This window comes from Acomys russatus, chromosome 10 (genome assembly GCF_903995435.1).
Source record: "Acomys russatus chromosome 10, mAcoRus1.1, whole genome shotgun sequence".
NCBI lineage: Eukaryota > Metazoa > Chordata > Mammalia > Rodentia > Muridae > Acomys > Acomys russatus.
Window position 1 is genome coordinate 8077157 of NC_067146.1, and position 18855 is coordinate 8096011.

At 50.0% G+C, this 18855-nt stretch overlaps 1 protein-coding gene across 1 annotated transcript; it reads left to right on the forward strand.

Moving 5' to 3' along the window:
- The first annotated feature begins 3294 nt into the window (after window positions 1-3294).
- LOC127194400 (aldo-keto reductase family 1 member B1) lies at window positions 3295-17745 on the forward strand. The gene is made up of 10 exons (XM_051151759.1): window positions 3295-3462; window positions 8761-8928; window positions 9492-9608; window positions 10535-10612; window positions 10961-11083; window positions 11492-11598; window positions 11869-11950; window positions 12450-12533; window positions 14993-15075; window positions 17690-17745. Exons 1-10 carry the CDS (start codon window positions 3397-3399, stop codon window positions 17730-17732), a joined length of 951 nt encoding a protein of 316 aa, XP_051007716.1. The 5' UTR covers window positions 3295-3396; the 3' UTR covers window positions 17733-17745.
- Window positions 17746-18855: the final 1110 nt, after the last annotated feature.

The window sequence follows — 18855 nt, forward strand, 5'->3', positions numbered from 1 at the left end:
GAGCAGTCATTGCATTGCTCTTGACCACTGAGCCACCTTTCCAGTCCCTACACACACACACACACACACACACACACACACACACACACACACACACACTGGTTTGTTGAGACAGAGTTTCTCTGTGTAGAACTGGCTGTCCTGGACTCACTTTGTAGACCAGGTTGGCCTCAAACTCACAGAGATCCGCCTGCCTCTGCTTCCCTGAGTGCTGGGACTAAAGGTGCGCGCCACCACCTTCCAGTTCACTGTCCCTGTCTCCATTTTACAGCCAGGATCCCCAGCCTAGGGAATCGTCCTAGGCTCCTCACAACAGTTAATGCAATCAAGAATAGTACCCCTTCCCCACGATAGCACGCCCTGTGGCCCATCTGCCAGGTGAGTCTAGATGCCACCAAGTTACAAATTAACCCTAGTCATCACAGGCTCTATAGCCAGATTCCTTGTGTTCAAATCATGACTACACATCTAAGCAAGACATTACAATTTATCTGACTACTTGATGCCCTAGCTCTGTTATATGCAACGCGTATTAGTACCAGTACCCACGCACCCAGACAATGAAGATGAGAGCATGTACACAATGCTCATGAACTAATGCTGGAAATGCACGCAGCACAGTAGGTAACCACTGTCACATTATCATCACTCCAGGCCTTACAAATGGCAACAGCATTTCCTTCAGGTAACATTTGTATCATGCTTAACACAGTGCTTGAAGTATGCTGAAAGCTTGGCAGATTTCATTGTGGAAGAGATTCATGGTCCTTCCCATATCCCAGGTAACCTTTCTTTCTATTATGTAATCGCAACGCTTGGTCAGACCATTGCCGAGAGGCAAAGTGTCCTGGCTGGCTTTTGTCAAACTACAGTCTGCTGGAAAGAGAGAGCCTCATCTGAGAAAGTGCCACTATCAAATTGGCCTGTCTGTGGAACCTTGATTGATAGTTGAAGTGAGAGGGTCAAGCCCACTGTGGGTGGTGACTCCATGGTCTTGGTTATGTAAGGAAGAAAGCTGGACAAGCCATGGGAAGCCATGGCAAGCCATGGGAAGCCAGCCAGCATTTCTGCTCCTGCTTGAATTCCCTAAACGAAGGGCTGTTATCGCAAGCTGGAAATCTTTGCAGATTGACTTCATGTGCACTGTGTTGATGTTGATGTTTGTACACACATGCACACATGGCTGTGCAGTGTTGAAACGAAGTAGGGTCAAGTAAAATGCCCTGGGGAAAATCTCAGGTAGTACCTAGCTCTCTCACGAAAATTCATATCTACACCCACAGCCTGCCTTCCCCCCTCTCTCTTGTGTGTGTGTGTGTGTGTGTGTGTGTGTGTGTGTGTGTGTTCTCACAGAGATCCTCACAGAGATCTGCCTGCCTCTGTCTCCAAAGTGCTTGGGATAAAGGTATGTGCCACCAGGCCCAGCCACCTTTCCTTATTTTGCTTTTCAAGACAGGATGTCTTTGTGTAGCAGCCCTGCCAAGCCTGGAACTCATTTTGTAGACCAGGCTGGCCTCTGACTTCCAGAGATCTGCCTGCCTCTCTCTGCAGAGTGCTAGCATCAAAGGTGTGTGCCGCCATTGCCGAGCTATATTCTTCTTTAAAGAAGAATTCAATACGTGCCCAATAAATTTTTACAAGGATTATGGAGGCAACAGGAGTTACCAGGAGACTATTGTAATGGTGTGTCTCAACTTTAGCACTATGATTGCTAGGAGAATTCAACAGGTGTATTTTTCCGCTTTTGAATAGCCCAGACAAAATATGGCGTTTTAGAAATCAAACGTTATATTTAGTTTGTTTTGCAATAGCAAGGCTTTTGCTACATAATGCTTTTTCCTAACTGGTGATCACCTTTCTTCGTATACCACCTGTCATTAAAGATATATGCTTTTTTGGTCGTGGTACTGTGTCCCGTTTCTCTTTTGAGACAGGATCTCATTAAGCGACCAGGCTGACTACAAGTCTCAGTTCCTTTTGCCTTAATTTTCTGAATGCTGAGTCAAGAGATGCGGGCTGCCATCCCAGGCGAGTGCGTTGCTTCACAAGACATCAGCTCTTACTGTTTGGGTCTATGAGGTTCACATGGCAGAGAAGCCTCAGCGACAAGAGGGGTTTGTTTCACAGAGGAGAAGTGGTGGGCCAAGTCGCCTGCTATCTTACACAAATACTTCAAATTCTATTATTTAGAGAAAATTTACACCAGAGTTTCCACGTGCCAACAGTTGTGGCTTTGTTTTTAATAAAAATTAAGTGGAAAATATCTGTTCTTTATAAATTTTCCCTGAGGTGGGGGTGGAGGAATGCCATTTTTTAAGAGGGCACCGCCTGGAAAATCACCAGAATGGGGCTTAGAGAGGTGGGGTTCCTGACTCACTGCTCAGCAGATGCAGTTGTCCATGTTGCATAAGCAGGGGGCGACTGGAGCATGACCCAGCAGACAGAGGCTGGGACAAAACAGAGTCTCACTCAGAGGGGCACTGGAAGAGAACCAACATAGCCTCCATAGTCCTAGGGGCAATCTGAATAACCTTAGGAAAAGTCTTTGTATTTCTACCTAATGCAACTGACTCCTTTGCTTAGTACCTCCTAATTTGGAATCACTGCACTGTGAGAGTGGCCGGACTTTTCTTTCTATGGGACTCCGCCTGTTCACTTTTCTTCCAGAGTTTGTCCATCTTGCTATACTGGAACCTGCCAGTTCAACCGTCTTACTTTCCAAAACCATTTGTGTGTTCTGGATCAAGCTTACGAGGCTTTCATAACCTAACGGTTGCTAATTTTGTTATCAAAGCTTATTGAACCAAATTGGGTATGTATGTACAGTCACCGATAGTGGCAGAAAGCTACTACTAACGGGTAGGGTCAATTTCCTAGTAGTATGCAAAACCGGTTACAAACATTTCAATCTAAGACAGAAAAAGAAGAAGAGGAGGAGGAGGAGGAGGAGCATTCTTGAATACACCTGAAACCTATCTGCTCCATCAGATTAAAAACAAGACATGTAGGATTCATTCTGAGATTGAAAAAGACACAAACGTCTTCTTTTGGCCTCTGAAAATGAAACCAGAACTCCTTCCCAGTCTCCTTATCTCTAGTCTGCCCGTCGGCGGGTTATTTTCAGAACGTTCCCATCTTGGCGCTACAACAGCAGGCAAAACTCTGCCACGTGGGGCGCTGGCACAGCCGCTGGAGAATTCCATGCCGCTAGGACCTAGCGAGAGGAGCATCCTGGCCGACCCCTTAAGGACCGAGGCGGCGACCAATCAGAAGGCGCCTTCACTCAACCGTGCGCCAATCGCGGGCTTCCTTCCTACAGGCCGTTGGGGCTATTTAAAGGTGCGCGCCGGACCCAGCGCTGCAGTTGCCGGTCAGCTTGTATAACGTGTATCGGTCATGGCCAGCCATCTGGAACTCAACAATGGCACCAAGATGCCCACCCTGGGCCTGGGTACCTGGAAGGTAGGTGCTCTGAGGGGCGCGGCCCGGCACCCGCTGGGTGACCATGAACGGTCTGCGCTGAGAGGGGCTCGGGTGGCCGGGCCTGTAGGCGCACCGGGCCGCGGCCCCGCATGTGGAGCTCTGGGGCGAGCAGCGCGCGAGTCCTCGTGGGCGCCCCAGGTGGAGACACGCCCACGGGGACCCCGGCGGGAGGAACAGAAGCCGAGCCCCAGCTGTGTCATTAGGCACCCTGTGGCGCCCAGCCTTACGAGTGGGTGGGCCCTACCTGGCCCTGATGTGGCTCTCTCGACACTGAGCCTCCCGCCGGGCCGATGGGCCTGAGATAATTAAATTAGGAGGCGAGGGTTTGCCAGAAATCCGGCTGTTTCTCTGTCCTCTAAGGCACTGCTTGCAGCACTTAACGGGTGCCGGAACTCCTCGAGAATTAATCTGGCTTCCGCGTTGCTGGATGCCACCCATGATAAGAGTGCTCCAGGCGGGACACCCCCAAAACCTCAACACAATACAGCAGGGTTGTGAAGGGGACAAGATACAGCTGAGTGAGATAGGAAAAGGAAAGAACAGATAATTAAAAATTAAAAGCAGTGGCTTATTTGATTATCTGGCAACTGAAAAACCAGTTTTGGTGTTTTTGCGGAAGTAGAAAAACCCAGTTCTTAGCTACTTGTAGAGTGGTTGTAAGCATCGTATGTCACACCCTACTGCTGTGACCTATATCTTATTGGTCTTGAGTATGGATGGACCTAGGCAGTAGGCACGTAGACACAGTGAAGGAAAGAGAGGAACCGGGCAGGGTCCAGTCCAAATAGTTTGGATCAGGACAGAGTCTGTTTCTACCCAAACTACAGTTCAAACAGATAATGCATATGGTGAGGAAGAAACAGGCCATAGACTTGTCTTTCTCTGAGCGTGTTTCTAGGCCAGTAGATTAGCGTGGGCAGCTTGTGTTTCTTTCCAGAGGGTCCTTGGTGACTATAAAGGTGTGATTGAGTTACAACCACCGCACTAGGTTGAATTCCCTGCATTGGAAAGATGGCTTCCCTGCTGTAGTAAACACAGCTACAGGCCAGGGCACACACAGGCACTTGTAACTACAGTAGATGCTTTGTAAGTAATGCTGGGCCTAGCCGGGCGGTGGTCATGCAGGCCTTTAATCCCAGCACTTGGGAGGCAGAGGCAGGCAGATCTCTGATTGCTGTGAGTTCGAGGCCAGCCTGGTCTATAAAGTGAGTCCAGGACAGCCAAGGCTACACAGAGAAATCCTGTCTCAAAAAACAAAAACAAAAACAAAAAAAGGTAATGCTGAGCCTACAGTGTGGGTAGGAATCTTCCTTTTCATTTTTTTCCTTTCTTTTTGGTTTTTAAAGACAGGTTTCTCTATGTAGCCTTGGCTGTCCTGGACTCGCTTTGTAGACCAGGCTGGCTTTGAACTCATAGTGATCCCCCTGCCTCTGCCTCTCAAGTGCTGGGATTACAGGTGTGCACCACTACACCCTGCTTTGGGTAGGGCTCTAATTCTTTAACTCTCCCATTTCTCCAGAAAACCATGGTCCTAACTTTAGAACATCATTTCATGGGCCAGCATTTTGAGGTCAGGTCTTGGGTAAATAAGGAGTGAAGTTGTTAAGTCAGTTGCTAGAGCGCGTGCAACAGCCATAGAGAGCTGGGCGTTTGTGTAAAAGAACACACATTTGTATGTATAGGTCACTCTGGCTTCTTCACAGATACTTCTTGCACTTACCACAGTGCCTGGCTGGTAGAGTGGATCCAAAAGTCACACCTTAGGTTATGTGAACAAATAAACTAGGGAGGAAACCATGCCGTGAAAATGTCCCATTGTGTCTCTGGGGGCCCGATGGGGTTGGTATGAGGTCAGTAAGAAATTGGTGTACCTGCCCTTTGAAAAAAGATCATCAACTTAATACTTGCCCTTGTGGGTGTGTGCATGTTCCTTCATAGATGACACAGTGTACTCATTGTGACAGCCGCAGAGAGGGCGCCTGGATGCAGTTTCTTGTTGTCATGGGTCCGTGTCTGGCTATGTCGTACCCCACAGACCAACAGCAGTCCATGTGATCCACTCGTCCCTTGAGGGGCTTCAAATTCCCTTTTCTCCTCAGAGGTGAGGACGTGAGGCAGGTGGGAGACACTCGTACTTACATGGAGTTTCTTCCTGGCTGGATTGCCTGCCCACTGTACCCCAAAATCCGCCCATAGTAATATATGGTCAGGAGGCCTTTAAGGCAGAGCTAACCTCTGATACAGACTGGCGTCCTAGGTGAAAATCTTTGTAAGGGCATGGCCCTTGTGTCTTGCACACACAGGCTAGGAATGCTGCTAGGAATGGAGGGGCAACTGCATTCTCAGGCTTAACGCCCTCTGTGCCTTACAACTATGAGAGTTTTTTGGCCTAGTTGTACCCCAGTCAGATTTCAAAATCTCAGGTAAAACTGTTATATATGTGCACATGCCTTGTAGCTCTTTCATAGGGTCACATGCTGTTCTTAAGCTGTGGCAGGTTTTCTTTGCTTTTCAAGTCCGATTTTTGCTTCTTTGGGGTAGAACTTGCCCTGAGAAGAAAAATGTTCAAGTCTTCCTGCCCCCTCTTGAGTTAAAGCAAGCATCGCTGACCATCCTCGGGCCTGGGGCCTGAGAGAAGTGCTGTGGACACTGCAGTAGGAGTTTGGTTTCCTGGTTGCCTGCCAGGGACCAGACTACGCCTCTTTGAAGCTTCTTTTTTTCAAAGATTTATTTATTTACTTATTTATTATTATGTATACAATGTTCTGTCTGCATGTATACCTTCAGGCCAGCAGAGGGCGTCGGATCACATTAGAGATGGTTGTGAGCCACCATATGGTTGCTGGGAATTGAACTCAGGACCATTGGAAGAGCAGACAGTGCTCTTAACCTCTGAGCCACCTCTCCAGCCCCCAGACTGCACCTCTTAACTTTCCCAAGTTCGAGATCAGAAATAGTCAAATAAAACTTGCCTGTGTCAGGCCAGTCCTGGGTCCACATCTCTACGGAGTGGTGATATGTCTTACAATCAGGGCAGGTTTATTGACTGGTTGCAGTAGAACCAGTTTTATTAGTAGTGTTATCAAACTACGATATGGGCTTTTGGCGTGATGAATCTGGGGGCAGAGCCGTTCTTCAGGGCTCAGGCTGTTTAAGTTACTGAGCTATAAGGCAAACAAGAGACAAGTGAGCTTGCCTTCTCCGAATCCAGCAATGGAAAATGTTGTTTGCGGTGACTGGGTAGGGTGTGAAGGGTGGCACATTGCCGTTGTTCTGTGGGTTTTCTGTCAGAGGCTTGTGGATGTGGCTGATGTGAGCCTGTGTGAGGAAGGAAGCCTCCAGAAGCAGCAGCTCTTTCTCCTCGGCTTCTTGCACTTCCAGCCCTTATCTGTCTCTGTCTTCCCTTGAAAACATCACACAGATTTTTTTTTCTGTGGATTTTAGTTTGTCAGTTGTCCGGCAGCGTTGCTTAGTGTAGTCTGCACCCTAGCTCTGAGGAACAGAAAAGTCAAGTCAACCTAAAGCAGAAAAGTTGTATTAGGGGCCGGGGCCCATTGCCTATACCCATGAAGGTCACTAGATTCACACTTGGGATTCCATTCGGGTTATAAATTAGGTCACCAGGATTCAGTTGGTTTTGGCCCCGTTCTCTCAAAGAGTTGCAAACCCTTGTTCTCCAAGCACAGGGCTTGAGCTGAGGGGAGTTCCTCAGCAGATCAGTGCAGGCCCTGAGATGGAGTCTCATGGCCTGTTCCTACTTACGCATGAGTGGCAGTGGCAGATGTTACTTGGCTTGGCTCAGCGTGGACCCTGTGGCCAGCACTCTGTTCAAAGCTAGGTGCTGCCAAAGCCCTAAGCAGGCCTACTGCAAAGAAGACAGGGCCTCAAAGAGAAGAGTCAATGGAATTGTCCTGAATCCTGGCAAAAGCTCATTGCCTTGAGGCAGGAGAACCCCGACTTACCAGGCCCCTCTTGTGTTGTCTTCCTCAGGCAGGCATGCGCTTTCCCTTCATAGCTAGTATCAGCCATGGCTGTGTCTGGGCGCCCCACTCCCAGGTGTGGGAGAGCTCCCTCCTGCATATGTTGAAGTAGTTCCTTGAGCCACAGAGGGTGGAGAAGCCACAGGTGTACTCTTACAGGGAAATGAGAGGTTGCCCAACTCTCTAAAGGCCTTGTGGTAAAGGGTACTCACACCTGAGAATGGCATGGCCCCAAGGACTGCTCCCTGCTGGGTGAGGAGCACTGCCACCTGTGCTGGTGACGGACTTGTTCTGGTGTTTCGTGCTTTCCCCCAGGCTCCGGACAGAACAGATATTGGCAGCTGCTGGTGGCCCTGGGGAGTTTTCCTTTTCGTTTGCTTCTGCCCCAGCTCTCCAGAGGAATGTGCTGTGTTTATTCAGCATTGCCCAGTGCAGTGCCTTGCTCAGCTCTCCAGTCTAGGCAGCAGCAGTCAGGATACAGGGAGCAGTGTGGTGCAGTCTGGGGGTGGGTGAGGCTCAGGGCCATGCAGGGTCTCCCCCCTCCTTAGTGGCCAGGCTCCCCACATTCGTCTTGGAACTCAGGTGGTAATTTACTTCCAAGGTTCCCGTCTTCCCTTTCCACTCATTTCTGTCTGCTGAGCCCTGTGAGGGGCCATCAGTTTGTGTCCATCTCCTAGACTGGGGCAGCAGCAGCAACAGTTGAGCTCTTGCCGTATAATAAATATCTTGAATTATTTAAATGAAATGGTGTACTTTATTACCTCAGATTTCAGCTAGTGGGGGATTTTTTTTTTCTCTTTCTTTTCTTTTTTTTCTTTTTTCTTTCTTTCTTTTTTTGAGACAAGGCCTCATCATGCCTCTGCCTCCTGAAAGCTAGGGGCATACCTAGGTGTCGAGTAATCTGTACTGCTGACAGGTGGCTATCTGCTAAGGTGAAGTTACGTGCCGTTCACGTTGGTCCCCCTTGCCTGGAGGCTGACTGGAATGCCATCACATAAATACATGCCAGCCTGCCTTGGACTAACCTCAGAACAGGAGCCTGATCCAGGACCACTGACGCCCTGTTCTTCCTTGGCTCTGTGCAAACTCTGCCTTGTTTTGTTTTGTTCTTCCTCTGTTTTGTTTTTGTTTTGTTTTTGAGACATGGTCTCTCTGTGTGGCCTTGGCTGTCCTGGACTCGCTTTGTAGACCAGGCTGGCCTCGAACTCACAGCGATCCGCCTGCCTCTGCCTCCTGAGTGCTGGGATTAAAGGCGTGTGCCACCTTCTTCTAATGGTTTACACCTCTTCCTCTTCAGTCCCCTCCTGGCCAGGTGACTGAGGCCGTGAAGTTTGCCATTGACGCTGGGTACCGCCACATTGACTGTGCCCAGGTGTACCAGAATGAGAAGGAGGTGGGAGTGGCCCTCCAGGAGAAGCTCAAGGAGCAGGCCGTGACACGCCAGGAGCTCTTCATCGTCAGCAAGGTACCGATCTGGGACGGGGACCCAGCTGCCGGTCAGGTCCACACTCACTTCGATGGCAGTTAGCTCTGGGTAGGCGGGGCCTGTACATCTCTCTATTGGGCCTGTAGGTTAGAGCTCTGTGCTGATGAGACTGCTTGGGGGTTGACTCCCACTTTTAACGGAGTGACTTTAGGTTCCGAATCGAGTTCCCTTTACAGACTGGGTCCCACTGCTGGCCTGTATTTTTAGCTAGAGGCTGTGCATGCACAAAGGAGTCCAGACTGGAGGGTGAGGCTGCCTCCACGTGGACTGGCTTGGCAGAGAAGCAGACCTAGAGCATGTGGTTAGCACCTCCAGGGCTAGCATTAAGGCTTGTTTGGTCTTCGAGGTGCCCTTGACCTGAGTGCCCCACTTGCCTCTGGGTAGTTGGAATCCACAATACGAACTGGAAACTCTCCAGCCACTCCTAGCATCATGGTTAAAGGGAGAGGAGAGCATCTCCTCTGCCTTGGAGCTGTGTGGCTCCAGCCGGGAAGAGGCGTTTGCGTGGCAGGGGTAACACGTGCCTTTGCCGCCGGCTCCAGCTGTGGTGCACGTTCCACGACAAGAGCATGGTGAAAGGAGCCTGCCAGAAGACACTCAGCGACTTGCAGCTGGACTACCTGGACCTCTACCTTATTCACTGGCCAACAGGCTTCAAGGTGAGGGGCATGCTGGGACAGAATCCCTGTGGTTCAGATGCAGTCTTCATCTTCCTTATTAGCGCATCATGGGTGCTTAACTCATCTCGTTTCTGCTGTTCCGGGGTGTGGGCGTTGGCCAGCATAGAAGCCAGCCATGTGCTGCTCCTACACCTGCTGACCCACTGGTGACTGAGATGCAATTATGCAGTCTTTGTAGTTTGAGGGATCCTACTGTTTTCACTCAGTGCCTCCAGAACTTAAAACGGCTGATAAATATGGCTAACATAGCTACTGCTGCTGTCCCTGTTGCATGTGGCTGTGGCTGTTGCCAGCCCCCACTGCCTTTCCTCCCTCAGGTATATGGACGCAATGCTCAGACATACGTGAGTCTGTGCCTCCACAGCAAGTCCTTCTCCTTTGTGTAAATACACGGTCACAACCTGGCTCTTTGTGCCGCAGAACTCAGAACCACAGCGTTTTCGCCTTCTGGCCCATGGCTTGTTTTTCGTGCATGTTTACCCACATTGCAAGGTCATGGGTTTTATCCCACGGCTCTGTTTCAGCTGGCTGGGCTCTCTTGGGGCCTGAGGGACTTGATTTTCACCCTTTGTTTTTCTGTGACAAGCCAGTGAGAGATGAGCAAAGTGAGGTTTATAGGCCTAGGAGCCGCTGAGGTAGGAGCCCCGGGGTTTCCCAGCCTTGAGCGTGGACCCTGTCTACACACCCATCTCCGTGGCCCTGATTAGTCTCAAATCTCCATCTGACAGCCTCACGGCTCCAGGCAGGACAAGGACCTCCATGGCGTCACTTTCTATTTTCCTTTTCATCTTGGCCACCAGATACGCCTTTTACAATCTTCCTCAGTGTTGGTAACTTGTGAGATTAAAGTAGGTCTGTGAAGACCTGTCACTGATGCTTGTGTGTGTATTTATTGTTAATGACAGCCCGGGTCTGACTATTTCCCGCTGGATGCATCAGGGAATGTGATTCCTAGTGACACTGATTTTGTGGACACTTGGACGGTAAGATGACCCTGGCTGAGACCCTTATTTATTCTGGTATCATGTTACTGCATGTGAGGCAGGTGTGAGCAGTCGGCTCTGCCACCTCTTCCTGTGCATTGATCGTTCTGTGCATGTGTGTCTGTTTCCTCTCATGGAAGCTGGTCCAGATTTCATATCCTCCTCTCTGCTTCTGACAGGTGTAAGATGCTGGCCGTAGGGGTGGGGTGGGGTGGGAGGGGGGAGGGGGGTGGAGTTGGGGGGCTTGGGGGGCCATGGCTGTTAAACTTCTGGGCACAAACATGCTTCTGGCCCTTGTTCTTTTGGGGTTCATTTTAGCATCCAGATAGACCTTTCTTTTCTCTTTAGGCCATGGAACAACTAGTGGATGAAGGTTTGGTGAAGGCAATTGGTGTCTCCAACTTCAACCCCCTTCAGATTGAGAGGATCCTAAACAAACCTGGCTTGAAATACAAGCCTGCGGTTAACCAGGTAAGGCTCCGCCAGGGAGGATGCTAGCGCGCTGCTTTATCAGCCAGTCCTGCCCCTTACCCGAGGTCCACATCGCCCAGGGAGAGGCTAGGAGTTATGACCGACACGTCTGAGAGTGGAGGGGTTGCAGTGATAGGATTTGAGGCTAGCCAGCAAAGATGTGGCGCTGGGTAGCTAGTGTGAGGGCTGCAGGCTTTTATCTGTGGATAAATAGCCAAGGCCAGAGAATGCCTTACAGGCTTATGGTAACAGTTATTGTTCTTAATGAGAAGGCCATCGACTTAGAAATGTAGAGTTGTTACAGCTAATCTGGGCGGCAGACATTTCTGTGTGGGGAGAAAAGGGACACTGACCGCATCACATTAGCTTGTGTCCACTGCCACAGTCAGCTCCCCTGCTGTGTTGCAGATTGAGTGCCACCCGTACCTGACTCAGGAGAAGCTGATTCAGTACTGCCATTCCAAAGGCATCGTGGTGACTGCTTACAGTCCCCTTGGTTCTCCTGACAGGCCCTGGTGAGCTTCCGTGGGGGCGGGGCGAGGGAGGGAGCTTTCGTGGGGGTGGCGGGGGAGGTCACTGTTGGAGATTAGAAACCCATCACAGGGAACGTCTGTGCTGCTGTGCAGACCTTCTCTGCCGCCTCAGGGCTTCCTGGGAGGTGGATGTTTGCACAGGGACAGCAGGTGGATCATGACACAGCTTCCGCCCAGGAGCCTGGCCAGCCACCCAGAAGTCAGTGGGTGGGTCAGGACGAAGATGTTGATCTCACCATCTCTCTGCTCCAGGGCCAAGCCTGAAGACCCTTCTCTCCTGGAGGATCCCAGGATCAAGGCAATTGCAGCCAAGTACAATAAGAGTACAGCCCAGGTATGGCCGCTGCCGGTCCTTGACTGTTGCCTGAACTCTGCACTCCTGGTGGTCCCGTCAGTCAGCAGTGGAGGGAGCTGAGCTGGTGAAGCTCTCTCTGGAAGGGTGACTTGGAATCCTAGGATGTCATCAAGGGGACAGAGCTGAGATTTAGAAAATCAGTTGCCGCGTGGTCTCTGCATAGCAGTGCCACCCCTGTTCCCTCTATAGGCAGCACAGACATCCACATAGCATTTATTGGTGTTTTTGGTAGCTCATCCATGTACAAATAGAGCTCTTACTGTCTGCGGGATGGGAGATGTTATCTTTTCCCGTGGGTGGTATGAGCCCCAGATGGTGACTTCCTGTGGCCTTGTGCCCGGAGACACGGATAGAGCAGGACTCTAGAGTCAGATATGGACTAACTGGTAGATGTCACTAGACAACTCTGAACCTCTTACCTGTGTAGTTGTAGACTGATAACAGTCAGTGTACACACTCGGCACCTCTGGGTCCACAGGTGCTGATCCGATTCCCCATACAAAGGAACTTGGTGGTGATCCCCAAGTCTGTGACACCAGCCCGCATTGCTGAGAACTTTAAGGTAAGATCCCAGCTGGCAGGCCTGGCTTTCCTCCATGGTACATGGGGGTGGGGGTTCTCAGGCTCCTGTCTTTCCTAGCTGTGTGACTCTGAGTAAGTCTTGGCTGCACTCAAATAAACCCTGTTGAGGGCTTTTGTGAAGCTGAAGTTAATGATGCGCACAGCACTTGATGGTGCTCGGTTCCACCATAAGTGCTCAGGAAACCTTGCTGGGCTGGCGGGGAGTGCATAGACTGCTAGGGCCTTCCAGAACACACACTGGATACCAGGAGGAGGCATTCGGAATGTCCCCTGGAGTAGCTCAGGCTACCTGGTGAGAGGGCCAGCTGGCAGGAGAGCTGTCCAGGATGGTCCTGGTGCCCATGAGCCTCTGTCCTCTCTAAGTAAAGGCACGCCCTGCTGAGGAGGTTCAGAGTCAGCCCCAGGGAGTCCACAATAGGCAGGTCAGTTATGTTTAGGGCGGTTCTCAAGGCTTAGCAACAACTAACCCTCCCTCACCCTAGTGACCATGACCGTGCCACTTGGTGGGCAAAGAAGTGGGAGGACAGGCCTGTCCTGCTAGAGATGGGTTAGTCCCTCGCCTTGTATTTCATTTTTAAAGTATTAGAAAAGGTATAGTGGCACATGCCTTTAATCCCAGCACTCAGGAAGCAGAGGCAGATGGATCTCTGAGTTTGAAGCCAGCCTGGTCTTACAGAGTGAGTTCCAGAACATCCAGGGCTACACAGTGAAACCCTGTCTCAAAAAAACAAAAAACAAAAACAAACAAAAAACCGGGGTGGGGGTGGGGAGCTGTGTATGATGACGCACAGCTGTAATCCTAGCACTCATGGAGGCAGAGGCAGGTAGATCTGTGAGTTTGACACCAGCCTGGTCTACAAGGTAAAGTCTAGGACAGCCAAGGCTACACAGTGAAACCCTATCTCAAAAAATCCAAAAGAAGAAGAAGAAGAAAAAAAAAAAAAAAAAAAAAGGAAGAAAATGTAGATGACAAATTTCAAAATAGTAACTTAGTGGTTAGTTTTTTGTTTTTCTTTTTCATCTTACTGTGCATCCGTTGCTTATTTTCCCATGCCTGTAATCACAAGAGTGTATGGTAGAGTCTTGTCCTGCATAGTCTGTGATCAGGAGCCAAGTGGAATGGGCTGAGTGTGCATGCGTTTCCGAGCCCCAGTGCTGCCAAAGGCCATCTGGCCTAATTGTCCACTTAGCCACCATGTACCCTAAATTCTTTCCTGTATTGTGTTGTAGGGTATCCACCAGTGAAGACCACTCAGACCTGAGTTTAAGCCAATAGGAAGTCTTTAGTAGCCAGGCCGTGACTACACTGGGTGTTTGGGATCCCAATGTAGCAAGTTTTTCAGAGCAAGTTTTTAAGCACAAACCACATCTTGGGTGACACACCTCAGTTAACAAGAACAGTTAGCTAGAAACAGAACTACAGAAGCCAAAAAGCAAGGTTAGTCATTTAGAGACTTTCCCAGAACTGTGGATTTTGATGTGAATGAAAATTAAACAGGAAAGGAAAAGACATGACGACTCCTAGGAGTGATGGGGGAGAGAGTTTCTTATCGATGTGTGGGAGAGCATAGCCAGAGGCAGAGGCATCTGGGAGAGGAGAGTGGGGAGAGGGGGAGGGGGAGGGAGAGAAGGGGAACCAAGCACAGCGGCCAGGAGGCCAAAATGTCTGGATTGTATGGGACGAGCCTCTGGGGGAGGACAGCCCAGCTCCTGGGCTGGTGAGCTCAGAGTAGAGGGTGGGGTATGACAGCCATATTCTGTAACAGGTAGGGACTGAAGCATGCTGGGAGAACCTGGAGGCTTGATCTGCTTTTGTTAAATAGTCAGGCACCTCAGCTGCTTGTCGCAGATTTGAAGTGTAGCAGATGAATTAAGTCTTCGTTTTGGATGGCGGTGCTGTCTACCTGTGTTAGGATCTTGTTCTTCCATCATGGAGTCAGTGTGCTAAGGTCTGCGGACCTGTTACATATTCCTGTGTTTGTCCTTTTGTCTTCACGGAAACGGTGAGGTTATCCCAGGCTGCGTGCTCTTGCTCTGTACTTAGGCCGTCTCACACAGTGCCACACGGGGCAGCATCTTTCAGTGCCCCGGCTGGAATACATTGCTGATTGCTGGTACCCAGGGGCTTTGTGTCATCTCACACAGAGGTCATGGATTGATGGGTGTCGCAGCTGTTGAAGTGCCCCCTTCCTGTACTTCCTGGTGAATGCTTATCACAGTAGGACTCCTTAGTGAGGAGTGTGACAGGAAGGAAGCTGCCAGTGCCCTCTGTGCTTGGGAGTGCTGGGAGGGAAAGGCATCTTCTGGAGAGTAGTTTCATTTACTCTCCTTCCCTCTGCATCAGGCAGCAGGAGCCATCTGGAACCTCATGGTATTGCCTCTGTTTTCATTGCAGAGCTTATTGGCTTTTTCTCTCTCTCTCTCATGTTTGTGTATAAGGTTTTTGATTTTGAGCTGAGCAGCGAGGATGTAACCACTCTACTCAGCTACAACAGGAACTGGAGGGTGTGTGCCTTGATGAGGTGAGTCCCAGTGTGACGCCTGTTCTGTGTCACCAAATACTGTACAATAAGAGGCATCTCGCTAGGCCCCAGAGGCCCAGTCCTGCCCTTGCAGTCTACCCCGCTTTCACACAGACCTTATTTTCTCATCCATGCACGGGAGGAGACACTGCACACAGCCAGGGAGGACGGCTCCCAGGAAACTGTCCAGTGTTGGCCCAACTTTGAAACTTTAGTTGCTTTTTTGAGCTCACGATCCCAGGGGCTCATCTGGCACCTATCTCCTTAGAAGAATTTGCCTGTGGCCTAACTCACTTAATGACCCTAGTCAGGAGTTTAGTAGAGAGACCCTGGCACTGGGCTTAGGATAGCCACAGCTCTGACACTGACTGTCAGTCCGTCAGCAAGGGCCCCTTCAGCTTTGTCTTTGCTGGGTTTCTCACCTTCCCTCTGAAATGGGGTTTGAATTCAAGTCCCTGGGAAAGTGTTTGCTTTAAGAAGCAGCCTCTAGGCTGGGCAGTGGTAGTGCACGCCTTTAATCCCAGCACTCAGGAGGCAGAAGCTGGTGGATCACAGTGAGTTTGAGGTCAGCCTTGCCTACAAAGTGAGCCCAGCACAGCCAAGGCTACACAGAGAAACCCTGTCTCGAAAAACAACAAAACAAAACAAAACAAAAAAGAAGCAGCCTCTGTCCCCAATGCCTGCTTTTTCTTCCTAGCCTTGATTCTCGATTACACTCTTTTGTCTTCTGCACAACTCAGGGTTTACTTGGTGGCTGCAACCTCTACCCTCAGTGTGCCTTAGGCAGTAACATCTGAGATTCAGGCTGAGATTGCCTGTTGGCATGTTGCTGTGACTGGGTCCTCTGGTTCTAAAAAGGCTGTACTTAAACAGAGCCAGCCCAGGAGTCCCAAACAAGACTCTTTCTAATATTACACTAAAGACACTTAACCTTTTCACATGAAAATCCTCTTTTATTTTGGATCTAGTAGGCAGGAGGGAGGAGAGTGACCTGCCGCTGGCACCTATTCACTTCCCAGAAGCTGTAGTAGCCCCTCAGCCTTGTGTTGTCCCTGCCTCTGCTAACGTTCACATTAAAGCTTTTTGGGCACGCCAGTCATGTGCTTTCTATCTGGCTCCTCCATATCTGCCTGCCACCTTTGCACCTATTGTAGAAACATGTGCACTAGCCATACTGAGTGGGCATGGGGTGGGGAGGGAAAAGCGAACTCTCGTACCCCCAGGAAGCCTTTCTTAACTGTCCACGTGCCAGCCCTCCCCTTGACACACACTGCCACACTAACTCCAGGGTGCAGAAAGGCAGCTCAGGGGGAGCTTGAGTGGTCTGAATGTTCCGGGAGTTACGGGCTCCAGGCCTGGCTCACCCTCGGCCTCTGATGTTTTATCACAGTAGAGCTGCATTAGCGGTATGGAAAGAAATAGTGATCAGTGCTCTTTTGCTTGGAAGTTCTGGAAGGGAAGGGCTACTACAGATGTAACAAAACATGTGCATCTTCTGAGGAGGAGTAACAACCTTCTCTCGGTTTGATTTACCCTTTGCTCTCCTCACTCCAGAGAGCAGGAGCCATCTGAGACTTCATGGTATTGTCTCTGACTTTCGTTGCAGAACTTACTGGATTTTAAAATTGTTTTCATATCTGTGTATGTGCTCATGCACACACATGTGTATGCAGGCTTTGACACTCTGTCCAGTTTTTCCAGTGTTATTGCCGTTTTGTTCCCAGTACAAGCCATTGGCTCTACCGAATAGACTGTGAGCCTGGGCTTTATGCCAGCCCCTCCCTGGTTCCTGTAGTGAAAACCCAGCTGCTGTTTGGTGCTCATTCACCTCCAGATGTAGCGGTGCCTCTCCTCCGGGGGCGGCTGCTGCTTGGCTTGCCCTTTGGGGTTTGGTGTTGCACAGCTTGTAAGCCTTTCAGTGTTTATCATTATCTCTGTTCTTTCCACCCTGTGGTCAAGGTGACAAAATAAGCTGCATGTGGTATCACGTCCTATAGTCCCAGCACTTAGGAGCTGGAGGTAGAAAGATCTATAGTTCAGGGTCATCCTCAGCTAAGTAGTGCATTTAAGGCCAGCCTGGCTACTGTCTGCCACCAGCTCTGTCTTAAAAAAAAAAACAAAAAAACAAAACGACAGAAAGGTGATATGATGCTATATAGTCCTGCCAGCTAGTCTGAGTTACTAGAAGGCTGGGATCAGGACTCCTTGTTACCCAGTGTGCCCCAGGGCTAGTGCTGGGTGTGGTCTAGGTGAGCTTGCTAGGTCGGCGACGTCAGGAGACTAGAAGGGCTGGAAGCTCAGCAGCTGTACATGTGTGATCAGAAGGCTCTCCTGGCTTGTTGCTTCTGAGGCTCAGCTCATGAAGAGACAAACATTTCTTTGTGTTGGTGACTTACTGCAGTCAGACTCTTTGCCTTCAGGTCTGGCAAGATGGCTCAATGTGTTAAGGCATTTGGCACCCCAGGGCTCACACGGGAGAAGGAGAGAGCCAACTCACACAAGTTATCCTTTGACCCCAACATCAGCATTGTGCACACCCACACAGTAAATAGGTAAACCCAATTAATTTTGAAAGGCTTCAACTTGTAAAAGCACATGTGTTCTTTCCTGACAGCTGTGCCAAACACAAGGATTACCCCTTCCACGCAGAAGTCTGAAGCTTCGGGTCCCTGCTCCTCCCCAGCGACCTGCACCTGTTCTTCCTGCCTCATGTGTCTTTGCTAGTGGCCTGTGGCCTGTGTACTCTGCACTGAGTGGCACCTTGCAGAGTTTGTTAGTTTGGTGTAGGCTCTGGAGAGCAGTGTCGGTAGCTGAAGTGTTTCTTCCAGCCTTTCTTGGTCTTTCTTCTTCCTCACCTGGAAGACGTTTAACACTAGTACCCTTTCCAGCCAAAGAGAACAAGACTTACAGTCCAAGTAGTGCCACTAACAGCTTCTGAGTGCTTCAATCTGTAATCCTTTGGGTCAGACTTCTCTTTGCTTCAAATAAAAGCTCCTTTTGTGAACTTGGTGGTTGCATTTTGTTCCTGTTCTGTGAAATAGTAGACCCCGTATGCCCCAGCTCCTGCCTGCCCTCTCCGAGTCCCTAGCACTTTACCACTTAGTGTTGACATGGTGAGCTTAAACAGGGTGTCTGGACCTTGTCACTGCAGCCGGTGCTTTCTGCTAGGGCATAAAAGCCCCTGAATGTCACATTTTACTTCAGTGGTCCTCCCTGTGAAGGCCTAAGTCAAAGACAGTTCTACCTGAGGGAAACAGGCTTTGGTAGTGTCCGTCATTCAGACAGAGGGAAGAAAGGCATACAAAGCTGACATCAGCTGGATATGGCAAACACTCAGAGGTTACAGAATTAGGTTGGGGGCCTCATGTTCTTTTCTCATCCAGGGCTCAAATGATAGAAGGCAGGAGAGAGACAGGATGCACAATGTGACCTGAGGCTTCGTAAAGCCAGCAGCTCTGTTCCTGCCTTAGTCTGTTGAATGTTAGTTTGTTAAAGTTCCATCTGATCATGTTTGGCGACTACATGTTACTGGTATTTATGATGCTCCTGAAGGTGAGTTGGATGGCTGCGGTTGCTACGCTTCTCCTGAGGAGGAACAAGGTTCTGAACCTCAACAGCGGACCAAGAGTTTCCACTTACACAGGCTACTGGGTGGCCTTGGTCGGAGCCCTGCTAGCGTCACAGTGGCCCAGTTTCTCTCGGTGGACTGGGTAGGCCCCGCTTTCTCTGTGACTGCAAGTGTTATATCACCAGCTGATTAACTGGCTAATACCCACCCCT

Excerpts from the sequence above, each read along its gene's own strand:
- LOC127194400 (XM_051151759.1), top strand. The coding sequence starts at position 3,397 with ATGGCCAGCCATCTGGAACTCAACAATGGCACCAAGATGCCCACCCTG. Across the intron at positions 9,609-10,534 it reads ACTGGCCAACAGGCTTCAAG|CCCGGGTCTGACTATTTCCC; the intron begins GTGAGGGGCATG and ends TGTTAATGACAG. Across the intron at positions 12,534-14,992 it reads GCATTGCTGAGAACTTTAAG|GTTTTTGATTTTGAGCTGAG; the intron begins GTAAGATCCCAG and ends TTTGTGTATAAG.